Source organism: Pleurodeles waltl, chromosome 6 (genome assembly GCF_031143425.1).
Source record: "Pleurodeles waltl isolate 20211129_DDA chromosome 6, aPleWal1.hap1.20221129, whole genome shotgun sequence".
NCBI classification, from domain to species: domain Eukaryota; kingdom Metazoa; phylum Chordata; class Amphibia; order Caudata; family Salamandridae; genus Pleurodeles; species Pleurodeles waltl.
The window spans coordinates 711,738,644-711,751,143 of NC_090445.1; the positions used below are offsets into that span (position 1 = coordinate 711,738,644).

At 46.8% G+C, this 12,500-nt stretch overlaps 1 protein-coding gene across 4 annotated transcripts in view; it reads right to left on the reverse strand.

Moving 5' to 3' along the window:
• Nucleotides 1-12,500, reverse strand: part of PLEKHA1 (pleckstrin homology domain containing A1) — a 411,298-nt gene that overhangs the window by 172,899 nt on the left and 225,899 nt on the right. For all 4 annotated transcript variants that reach the window (XM_069239179.1, XM_069239183.1, XM_069239181.1 and 1 more), the window contains exon 8: nt 7,560-7,628. In XM_069239179.1, the coding sequence (XP_069095280.1) occupies nt 7,560-7,628 (69 nt within the window). The remainder of the gene's footprint in view (nt 1-7,559; nt 7,629-12,500) is intronic.

A 12,500-nucleotide genomic window follows, 5' to 3' on the forward strand; every position in this document is an offset into this window, starting at 1 on the left:
CTCCTCTATATTGTCCCCGAAAACCTCCTCTATACTGTCCCTGGTAAGTGGACGGTGTTGCTTGTGAGGTGCTGGCTTGTGTGCTTTGACCCCGAAACCCCCCTCGAAAGGGCGTTTTACGGAATGTGCTGTAATTCCCTCTGCTCTGCGGGGAGTAGAGTGCGCCCATGGCTTTGGCAGTGTCCGTATCTTTTTTGAGTTTCTCAATCGCTGTGTCCACTTCTGGACCGAACAGTTCTTTTTCATTAAAAGGCATATTGAGAACTGCTTGTTGAATCTCTGGTTTAAATCCAGACGTTCGGAGCCATGCATGCCTTCTGATAGTTACAGATGTATTAATTGTCCGTGCAGCTGTATCTGCAGCGTCCATGGAGGAACGTATCTGGTTGTTGGAGATGGTCTGTCCCTCCTCAACCACTTGTTTTGCCCTATTTTGGAAGTCCTTGGGCAGATGTTCAATGAGATGTTGCATCTCGTCCCAGTGGGCTCTGTCATAGCGCGCAAGTAGTGCCTGGGAGTTCGCGATGCGCCACTGGTTTGCAGCTTGTGCTGCGACTCTTTTACCAGCTGCATCGAACTTGCGGCTTTCTTTATCTGGGGGTGGTGCATCTCCAGATGTGTGAGAGTTGGCCCTTTTCCTAGCTGCTCCTACAACAACAGAGTCTGGTGGCAGCTGTGTAGTGATGAAAGCCGGGTCTGTAGGAGGCGGCTTATACTTTTTTTCCACCCTTGGTGTGATTGCCCTACTTTTGACCGGCTCCTTAAATATGTCTTTTGCGTGCCGGAGCATACCAGGGAGCATAGGCAGGCTTTGGTATGAGCTGTGGGTGGAGGAGAGTGTGTTGAACAAGAAATCATCCTCGACCTGTTCTGAGTGGAGGCTTACGTTGTGAAATTGTGCTGCTCTAGCCACCACCTGAGAGTACGCGGTGCTGTCTTCTGGTGGAGATGGCTTTGTAGGGTATGCCTCCGGGCTGTTATCTGACACTGGGGCGTCGTATAGGTCCCATGCGTCCTGATCTTGGTCACCCTGGCTCATGGTGGTGTGAGCTGGGGAGTGTGATGGAGTTTGTGCTGGTGAAACGTTAATCACGGGCGGAGGAGAGGGTGGTGGTGTAACTCTTTTCACCACTTTTGGTTGTGGTGCTTGTTCTGTCTGGAACTCCAACCTTCTCTTTCTCCTAATGGGGGGAAGGGTGCTTATTTTTCCTGTCCCCTGCTGAATGAAGATACGCTTTTGCGTATGGTCCACATCAGTTGCTTGTAGCTCTTCCTCAAACCTATGCTTTTGCATTTGGGAGGTTAGCGAGTGCTCTTCTGTATAAGAGCCTGAAGCTGGGTCGCTTGCAGTTTGTTTCGGCATCGAAACTTTGTCTGCGTGTTTTTTCGGCTCCGAGGTGACTTTTTTCCTTTTCGGGGCCGAAACCTCTCGGCGTCGATCTGTTTCGGTGCCGCTGTCTCGGCGTCGAGCCGTGTCCACACCGGCATCTCGGTGTCGAGGCTTGTCTCCAGCACTTTCTCGGTCCCGAGAAGGATGCGTGCCGGTGTCTCGACCGGAGTCGGACGATCTCGGCACTGTTTGGGCCTTTTTCGGTGCCGACGGTCGGTCACTGATTTTATGGGTCGAGCCATGGCCTGGTGGCAGTGGCGTCCCCTGGGCCTTGTAAATGTTTCTTTGTGTGGTTTTCGACGTCTTACTCACGGTTTGTGTATCGTCGAATCCTTCGGAGTCTGAGTCTTGGATCGAGAAGGTACCTTCTTCTTCCTGTTCCTCGAACTCCCGTTGGGCTGTCGGTGCGGACGCCATTTGAAGTCTTCTGGCTCGACGGTCTCGGAGTGTTTTTCGGGACCGGAACGCACGACAGGCCTCGCAGGTGTCTTCGCTGTGCTCAGGTGACAGGCACAGGTTGCAGACCAAGTGTTGGTCTGTGTAGGGGTATTTATTGTGGCATTTGGGGCAGAAACGGAACGGGGTCCGTTCCATCGGCGTTCTTCAGCACGCGGTCGGGCCGACCAGGCCCCGACGGAGGATCGAAAAACTACCCCGAAGGGCACCGGAGCTCTTCGATCTTCGATGCGGTGTGGAATCTAAGTACCGACGAAAATCTTCCGAAATTAGCTAATTTTCCGTTCCGAAACTCGGAGCGACAGGAACACGTCCGAACCCGATGGCGGAAAAAAAACAATCGAAGATGGAGTCGACGCCCATGCGCAATGGAGACAAAAGGAGGAGTCACTCGGTCCCGTGACTCGAAAGACTTCTTCGAAGAAAAACAACTTGTAACACTCCGGCCCAACACCAGATGGCGAGCTATTGCAGAACATGCGTATCTACAGCGACAGATGCCATCGAACGTACAGTTACAGGTAAGTACCTCATTTTGCCCAGACCCCAGGAGGGCAGAACCATGTCTGTGGGGTGGCAGCGGCGGAAGCTGCAGAGAAAACCCCAGAGAACTGGTTTGGCAGTACCCAGGGTCCATAGTGGAGCTCCGGGGATGCATGGAATTGGCACCCCAATACCAGATTTGGCATGGGGGGATAATTCCATGATCTTAGACATGTTACATGGCCTTTTTCGGAGTTACCATTGTGAAGCTACATATAGGTATTGACCTATATGTAGTACACACGTGTAATGGCGTCTCCATACTCACAAAGTCTGGGGAAATGGCCCTGAACTAAGTGGGGCACCTTTGCTAGTGCAAGGGTGCCCTCACACTTAGTAACTTTGCACCTAACCTTCAGCAAGTGAAGTCACATATAGGTGACTTATAAGTTACTTAAGTGCAGTGAGAATGGCTGTGAAATAACGTGTGCGTTATTTCACTCAGGCTGCAGTGGCAGTCCTGTGTAAAGGTTTGTCTGTGCTCCCTATGGGTGGCAAAATAAATGCTGCAGCCCATAGGGATCTCCTGGAACCCCAATACCCTGGGTACCTAGGTACCATATACTAGGGAATTATAAGGGTGTTACAGTGTGCCAATTGAAATTGGTAAAAGTGGTCACTAGCCTATAGTGACAAATTTAAAGGCAGAGAGAGCATAAGCACTGAGACTCTGATTAGCAGAGCCTCAGTGACACAGTTAGTCACTACACAGGTATACACATTCAGGCCACAAACTATGAGCACTGGGGTCCTGGCTATCAGGATCCCAGTGAGACAGGCAAAAACAAACTTACATACATGTAAAGATGGGGGTAACATGTCAGGCAAGATGGTACTTTCCTACAGAAAGGATATCCTGTAACGTAATTATACTGAATGACTGCTTTTTGAGGTAAGTATTCAGGTCTCTGAGATCCAAGATTGGACGCCAATTTTTCCATTTCTTCTGGACAAGAAAAAAACTAGAATAAAACCCCTTTTTTCAGTCCCGAACCGGGACCCTTTCTATAGCTCCTTTTTTAAGCATCGACCAGACTTCCTTTCTCAGGTGCTTTAAGTGCTTCAGTGAGCGTGGAGGAGGGGGTCTTGGTGGCGGAATTTGCATGAACTCCAGTGTATGGCCAAATTAAATAAGGGTTAACACCCAACGGTCGGAGGTGATAATCTGCCAACTGTGCAGGCAATGGGAAATCCTTCTTCCTATTATAAGACTTGAAGAAGGATAAGTAGCTGGAGTAAAGGAGAAGTCATTCCCTGTGACCTGCTTCTCTGGTTTGTCGTTCTGCTCTTGTTCTATGCGTGGTTCTAGCATATGCTAACCTGTGGAGATTGCCTCTACTGATATTGGGCTCGAAAGGACTGAATATTTGAGAGGGAAGAATGATATTTATACTGCTGGAATCCCCCCTCTGTAGGATGGCTATCCCCTTCCTCTGGGACCCCGAAAAGGCTGCCTTTGGAACTGCAGGGTTCCAAGGGACTTTGCTGTGTCCGTAACCATTTTAATAGCTTGCAGAGCCTCATCAACATGTTTCCCAAAAAGAGCTTCCCCATCAAAAGGTAAGTCAAGAATTTTGATCTGTACTTCTGGTCTAAAAGACGTTGTGCGAAGCCAGCCCTGTCTCCTTAAAACAGATGCACCTGCCAGCTGACGAAAGGCTGTAGTAGCAATATCCACTGCACAGTCAATTACTTCCGCTTTAGCCTTTTCCCCTTCCTGTATTATCTTCATTGCTTCTGCTTTTTATTCCTCAGGATGTTGGTCTATATAAGGAGCTATGGCAGCCCACAGCTGTCTGTCATATCTTTCTATTACAGCCAATGAGTTTGACATCCTTACTGTAAGGGAGGACATCAAGGAGAAGCGCTTTCCAATATTATCAAGCCTTCTCCCTTCTTTATCAGGAGGAGCAGATTGAAGCTGAAGGATTTCTAGACCTGCGCTGTGCTGCTTGAGTAATAACAGAATCCAGCTTGGGATGTCCAGTCAGGCACGCTGGGGCGCAGCCTGGCGCGTTATATTTGTTATCCAAGCAGGGCAAGAACGCGGTAACAGTCGCACGATTTTTCATTACCTTAATACCCTCGCTCCATATGTAGTCTATTATGGGCATTGATTTTACGCTTTTTTGAAAGGACTCCTTAATGTCATAGAGAAAGTAGTCCATCTGCTTTGTAGGCATAGGTAGTGCAAACCTTTTCGTTGCCCGTTCCAACAAACTGAGAAATCCACCTATGTCACCTGGTGGAGAGTCCGCAGGGACCGGGGAGGGTGAAGATGGTGAAGGTATCTCATAGTCATCCCATTCCGTAATATGATCTGTCAATTCCCCCGTTAATGGGTCTTGTGGTGGAATCGAAAGAGGTGTGTGTGGAGGCACATCCAATGGTAATACCCGTGGTCTAACAGGCGTAGAAGGAGGTGGTACTGGTGAAAGTATAATTGTCTGCTGGTCTTCAGATTCAACTGTGGAAATCTTTTCCTATAGTCCGCTAACATTAATCGGAGTTCTGAAATAAGAGATCCCGGCACAGGAAACATTTGTTCCTGATACGAATAGTGACCATCAGGGGAATAAAAGGATTGAGGGTCATACTGGTTATCGTCTCCCAAATCCTGACACTTTATATGTAGCTCAGAAGGACTATGAGCCACTCTAAATGGCCCTTCCTCATCCGTTTAATCACCCTCTAAAAGATGAGCAGGAATTAAAGGTGACACTTTACTGGGGGATGTGTGCGGCAGTGTCAGGGATTTTAACTTCCTTGGTTTTCCTCAAATATCCACCGCTGATGGGCCCGTCGATGGTCTCATCGATGCTGTTGTCATCGACAGTGATGACGATTGTATGAGTCTCTGTCGACGACAAGGATGTCATCGTCGACTATGGTCTTGTCGCTGGAACCATCGACGGAGGTGAGGTAACCAATAATTTTAGCATTGACGACCTGAAGGAGGCGGCCATTGACGATGGCGTTGTAGCCGTGTGAACATTGGAAGCAGAGCATACTGTATAAACCGTCAACGTTGTAGATGTCGACTATGCTGTGCAGATGGTTGTCGACAATGTTGTTGACGGTTTGACAGATGGCTTTTTGAAAGACTGCTTAGACGTTGGAGGTGGCAGAGGAGGCTCAGAAGACGCTTTTTTACTACGTTCTGAGGAGAAAGAATGTTCTCTACCTTCCCTGTGTGAGGGTACAGCCCTTTTGTGAGGAGAACTTGAAGTGCTGTGTGTCTTGTAAGACCCATGTTTGGTCTTTTTAGCAGCCTTTTTAGGTTGGTCCTCCATATGACCAGTTCGAGGTGATCTGTCCCTTTTTTGAGCCGGCCTGGAGGAAATGGAGGAGTCCTCACTGCCCATACCAGAAACAGGATTCTTTCTTGTTTTCAGCTTCTGGAGCCAAATAAGAAGCCTGCCCTCTCTGTCCTTAAGGGTCTTGTTAGAAAAGATTTTGCATACCTTACAATCCTCGGCAGAGCGTTGTGGATAAAGGTAGTATATGCAGTACTTTTGGGGGTCCTCAGAATGAAGCCTCTTCTTTCCACAGGTCTTGCAGGCCTTGAAGAGACTCTTCCTCGCCTTGTCAGACATGCTGAAAATTCACAGAAATGGAGTGTAAAGCAGTCTAGAGAAAAATTGAGTGTAAAGCAGTCTAGAGACAAGACCTGGAAGTCTTTGACTAGAAACAGCACTTTCTTGAGGAGAAAAATACTAGAATAAATTCCAGAAAGATGTGACTGAGCAGAGCTCAGTGGAGACTCCCTAGCACGACGTGTGGTAGAAAATCTGAGGCACTGGAGCTTCTCACTGGAGTGTTCTAGGGAGAAGGGGCAGCCTGATTGGCTGAAACATGGTTTGGGTCTTTATCCTAAAAAGACAAGGATAGACTACTAATGTAGTAGGATTTAAGCCTGTATACACTTTAGTTATCATAACATTGTTATTTTAATACACTGAGAGTCCCATCTCGATGACGGGGAATGATTCAAGCATGCGAATATACAAAAGTTCCAATACTGGAGTAATCATAAGAATCAGAAGCCCCAACAGAGTGAAGTGGGTTGTGCTTAAGAGACAAGCTGTGGGTGATGGTCGCTAAATTATGGTGGCCCTTTTCATTTGGGCCTCTTTCACATTATCTTACAGCAAGACTCTATACTAGCAGACTGATGACACACACTCAACTGTCATCAGCACAGCAGAAAAGGTGCACTGAAACATGGGCAGTGGAAAAGAAGAGAGGACATTCATGCTCTCGCTAGCATTGCTAGAGAGAAAAGTTGTGAAGCAAATCTCTATAGTCTTGCTTGGCTTCTATGCACAACTGATCTGCATATCAAACGAAAATGAGAGACTTGCTCAACTATGGTGCACCAGAAGAATTGGACCTTAGTGATCAAACGAGAAATGGGCAGCAACCCAATAGTACAATGTGTTCTGTGAAGCAAGAGAGAGATTGGTTCTTGAAACATCACCAGCTCCTTGGCTCACAACATCTTTTTCCACAATCATGACAACGGGATCCAGCTGAAGCAATGTGTCTGGTACTGGGAAAATGGGGATGGTGAGAGGAGGAACAGATTTGTGACCAGCCAAGGGCTGGTAAGGATGGGAATGCCTTGCTAAGTCCGTGGTAGAAGGGCTCTTTGTACCCCTAAAAAGTGTTTGAGACAATTACCACGATACATGAAAAAAATCCAGCGTTGGGATAAGTGCGCCCTTACGCTGCATGCAATCCAGGCTGCTTTGGAGGATGCATGTACAGGCAGCACACGGAATGAAGTCATGCATCAGAGAACAGTTGCCAAAGCAAGAGAGACAGAGGTTGAGGAAGTCAGCTACTGAAATCAATTACTCTATGCATCAGACTCAGCTGGAGTGATGTAGTATAACCTAACCAAGCTAAAGAGAGAATATACTGGTGAAAAGAATAGCAAAATATATTGACCTTGGTCAGTATTTCTTGCTTTGTAGTTCGTGGAATAGAAACATATGGAAAAGAATTCAGACCACAGAGCTACATATTACAGTATGTTAATCAGTGTAATCTGGTTTACAGTACCTCTGACTCCATCCCTTCTTTCAGATTCCTTCTCTCTACAACCACATAAAATATCCAGCTGCTGTAATCTAAAAAATGTGTGTTAAGACAAGGGACACAGTACCGTGCTGCTTTTGAAGTAGCTGATCATGTTGTCATCGAGCTGAAAGTATCTTCTCTTCCAATTCTTTCTCTGTGGAAGAGAAAATAAATATATGTAGCTATTTCTGGGAAGGGATGAACAGATTAGCTGATATTGCATTTCACGAAAGGTAAACTCGACAATGTATTGCAGACATACCTAGAAACTCCTACAGAGAACGGCTATTTTCCTGCTGTCAGTAACTTAACTTCTAATGCCGACCCATCCTAAATTATCACAAAGCTACCGAATCCAACTGGGAGTGATCATGTATTTTGTAGTCTCATACTATCTCACATTGGCCCACTCAATTCAATTGCCATACACACTTTGCACCTACCTCCTCTTTGAGTACACAGCTTTCTGACTTTACAACCTCAGATTATAAAGGTCACCCACATGTCCTCTTCTGTATAACCTTACCACCTTAATTTTCACCTCCTTCCATAAAAAGGGCACATACCTCATTGCCCTACAACACAATAACCAACCCTTACAGATAATGACACCTGTATAGGGCTTACAATGAGGAACCATATGTAGCCGCTGACAACACTAGTGTATCACTAAACTCAGTTTATCTAGTGAGAATTAAACCTTATCATTTTCCTCAACAAGTAGGCACTAACCTGTAGATCATATTGAAACATCTTTACTCACTTTACAGCTGTGAAACGGGAGCAGGCACCGGTCTAAAAACAATTTACTCACTGTACTGATTACTGCACTCTTCTTTTACGTGCAAGGGACCTCTTTCCACAGTGAGACAGATGGACAGATGTCCAATATATGGCGAGAAATTAACACAACTGTTTTTCGGGGAACATCTTGCGAGACTCACTGTAGGCAAGTTTGAAGCTACATTAACAATAACTTTCGGAACTACAAAGCCTTGGGCAGGCAGAAGTTCAGCATAAAGAAGGCTTATCGAACAAGCACTGGCAAAGCCAACTGGCCTCATATTTTCCATGCTTAATGGTTGCCAGTACTGTATTTGCCAACGATGTCCAAGCATTGGCAAAGTCAATATTTTCTAGTGCTGCGCAAGAACAGGAAAAGCTAAAAGTGGCGTGAAACATTTTGGATTGTTTTCAGCTATAATCCTAAAACAGCCATTAACTTGCATGTAGACACAAAATGGGATTCATCTTGGAAGTATAGAAAATAAAAATTGGTAAAGGGAGTTGGTGCGGCTATTGGCTTTGCTAATGCTTGCAAAACTGCATCACAAGCATTGAGCTGCTGCCAGCCATCTTATAACATTATTTCCTATGCTTCTGAGATGCCATCATACTGCATCTATACGCTCCATGACTTGTCTTGGAAATACAGAAAATAACATCTCAAGATGGCCGTCCACCTTTTCTGACTTTGTTAATGGCGGAACAATTTTACAAGTACTGGCAAAGCCAATATTAACAGGCTGGAATGAGAGGCAGGATGGGAGTCAGTGAGTAGCAGCAGTGGTTGATGTCAACCAGAGAATGCATTGTGGAGGCAAAGTGGGCAACTGGGGCAGTGGTCATAGGAACTAAGGATGATTGGTTGGGTAGGGAGGAAGCGAGAGGGAGAGAGCGAAATAGAAATGAGAGAAACACTCCCATCAAATGCCAAAATTAGAATAGCAAAAAAGATTGCCAGAAAGAAAAATAGATTTTTGACGTCATCAGTGGAAGGATTCACTGAATTAACAAGCATTGGCACAGCCAATAGGTTTTTTCTTATTATTTAACTGGATTACAAAATATTAGAAAAATGCTAAAATAATGTTTGTCTTAAATTTGATAAACCGTTAATAGATGTTTATGTAGTTTTGTTATTAAATCAACATACATCACAACATAAACAGCTATTACCAGTTTTTCAAATGTGAAACAAACATAACATTTTTCTAATATTTATAATCCAGTTAGATAGAAAGAAGCAGAAGGAAGACAAAGACGACAGCAGCGAAGGAAGAAGACAGAGAAGATGGCATGCTGTGAAGAAGAAAAGACAGCAGTGAAGAAAGAAGACAGAGAAGACAGCATGCGGCGAAGTAGACGGCAGCAAAGAAAGAAGACAGAGAAGACGGCATGTGGCAAATAAGAAAGAGGGTGGCAGCGAAAAAAAGACAGAGAAGACTGCATGCAGCAAAGTTTTAGTGCATGCATGACATTGTGGTCTCTTGCATAATGAAGGCTACAGCTGGCATAGTGAGTGTTCTGGAGCAAATGCACTGTAGGAAAATGGCTCCCTGTTGCAGTTACCCCCCCCCACCTTTTGCCTGATATTGATGTTAACTTTACTGAAACGTGTGCTGGGCCCCTGCTAACCAGGCCCCAGCACCAGTGTTCTTTCACTAAAAATGTACCAATGTTTCCACAATTGGCACACCCCTGGCACACAGATAAGTCCATTGTAAAAGGTACCAGTTGTACCAAGGGCCCTGTGCCAGGGAGGGTCCCTAAGGGCTGCAGCATTTGTTGTGCCACCCTAATGGACCTCTCACCTAACACATGCACAGTGCCATTGCAGATTGTGTGTGTTGGTGGGGAGAAAAAGGCAAAGTCGACATGGCGTCCCCCTCAGGATGCCATGCACACATAAAACTGCCTGTGGCATAGGTAAGTCACCCCTCAAGCAGGCCTTACAGCCCTAAGGCAGGGTGCACTACACCACAGGTGAGGGCATAACTGCATGAGCAATATGTGTGTCCCTACCGTGTCAAAGTCTGTTCTTAGACATTGTAAGTTAAGTGTGGCCATATTAAGTATATGGTCTGGGAGTTTGTCAAAACGAACTCTGCAGCTCCATAATGGCTACACTGAATACTGGGAAGTTTGGTATCAAACTTCTCAGAATAATAAACCCACACTGATGCCAGTGCTGGATTTATTTAAAAAATGCACACAGAGGGCATCTTAGACGATGCCCCCTGTATTTTACCCAATCCTTCAGTGCAAGACTGACTGGTCTATGCCAGCCTGCCATTAAGACGAGTTTCTGGCCCCCACGGGGTGAGAGCCTTTGTGCTCTCTGAGGCCAAAAACAAAGCCTGCACTGGGTGGAGGTGCTTCACACCTCCCCCGTGAAGGAACTGTAACACCTAGCAGTGAGCCTCAAAGGCTCAAGCTTTGTGTTACAATGCCCCAGGGCACTCCAGCTAGTGGAGATGCCCGCCCTCTGGACACAGCCCCCACTTTTGGCAGCAGGTCCAGAGGAGATAATGAGGAAAACAAGGAGGAGTGGAGGAGTCATCTACCAGCCAGGACAGCCCCTAAGGTGCCCTGAGCTAAGGTGACCCCTGCCTTTAGAAATCCTCCATCTTGATTTTGGAGGATTCCCTCAATAGGAATAGGGATGTGCCCCCCTCCCCTCAGGGAGGAGGCACAAGGAGGGTGTAGCCACCCTCAAGGACAGTAGCCATTGGCTATTACCCCCCCCAGACCTAAACACACCCCTAAATTCAGTATTTAGGGGCGACCCTGAACCAGGAAATCAGATTCCTGCAACCTGAAGAAAGAAGAAGGGCTGCTGACCTGAAAGCCCCGCAGAGAGAACAGAGACACCAACTGACTTGGCCCCAGCCCTACCGGCCTGTCTCCAGACTCAAAGAACCTGCACAGCAACGCATCCGATGGGACCAGCAACCTCTGAGGACTCAGAGGACTGCCCTGCACCTGAAGCACCAAGAAACTCCCGAGAACAGAGGCACTGTTCAGAAACTGCAACTTTGCAACTTTAAAGCAACTTTCAAAGAGACTCTCCCTTCCCACCGGAAGCGTGAGACTTCACACTCTGCACCTGACGCCCCCGGCTCGAGTTCAGGAGAACCAACACTGCAGAGAGGACTCCCAGGCAACTCCAACGATGTGGACACCCTGAGACAACCCCCCTGCACCCCACAGCGATGCCCTCAGAGAGAATCCCAAGGCTCCCCCTGACCGCGACTGCCTGGTAACAAAGGAACCCGACGCCTGGACCAAGCACTGCACCCGCGCAGCCCCCAGGACCGAGAGGAATCACCTACCAGTGCAGGAGTCACCAGCAGGCGTCCCTCATCCTAGCCCAGTCAGTGGCTGGCCTGAGAAGCCCCCCTGTGCCCTGACTGCATCGCCTAATTGACCCTCGGGTCCCTCCATTGCTTTCAATAGCAAACCCGATGCCTACTTTGTCCACTGCACCCGACCGCCCCTGTGCCGCTGAGGGTGTGTTTTGTGGGCTTGTGTCCCCCCTGCCAGTGCTCTACAAAACCCCCCTGGTCTGCTCCCCAAGGACGCAGGTACTTACCTGTAAGCAGACTAGGACCGGAGCACCCCTGTTCTTCATAGGCGCCTATGTGTTTTGGGCCCTCCTTTGATCTCTGCACCTAACCGGCCCTGTGTCACTGGTGCTGTGGCTTTGGGGTTGCCTTGAAGCCCCAACGGTGGGCTGCCTATGCCCAGGAACTTAACCTTACTTACCTGAAAAACTAACCAATACGTACCTCCCACAGGAACTGTTGATGTTTGCACTGTGTCCACTTTTAAAATAGCTTATTGTCATTTTAACTAAAACTGTGTATGCTCTAATTAAAAGTTCCTTACTTACCTGTGTGGAGTATCTTGCATTTTATGTATTTACTTCAAATCTTTAATCTTGTGGTTCTAAAATAAATTAAGAAAATATATTTTTCTATATAAAAACTAGTTAAGTCTGAGTGTGTGTTCCTCATTTATTGCCTCTGTGTGTGTGTACAACAAATGCTTAACACTACCCTCTGATAAGCCTACTGCTCGACCACATTAGCACAAAACAGAGCATTAGAATTATCTAATTTTGCCACTATCTTACCTCTAAGGGGAACCCTTGGACTCTGTGCACACTATCTCTTACTTTGAGATAGTATATACAGAGCCAACTTCCAACAATACCTCAGTGTCCCATACCACTGACAGACTG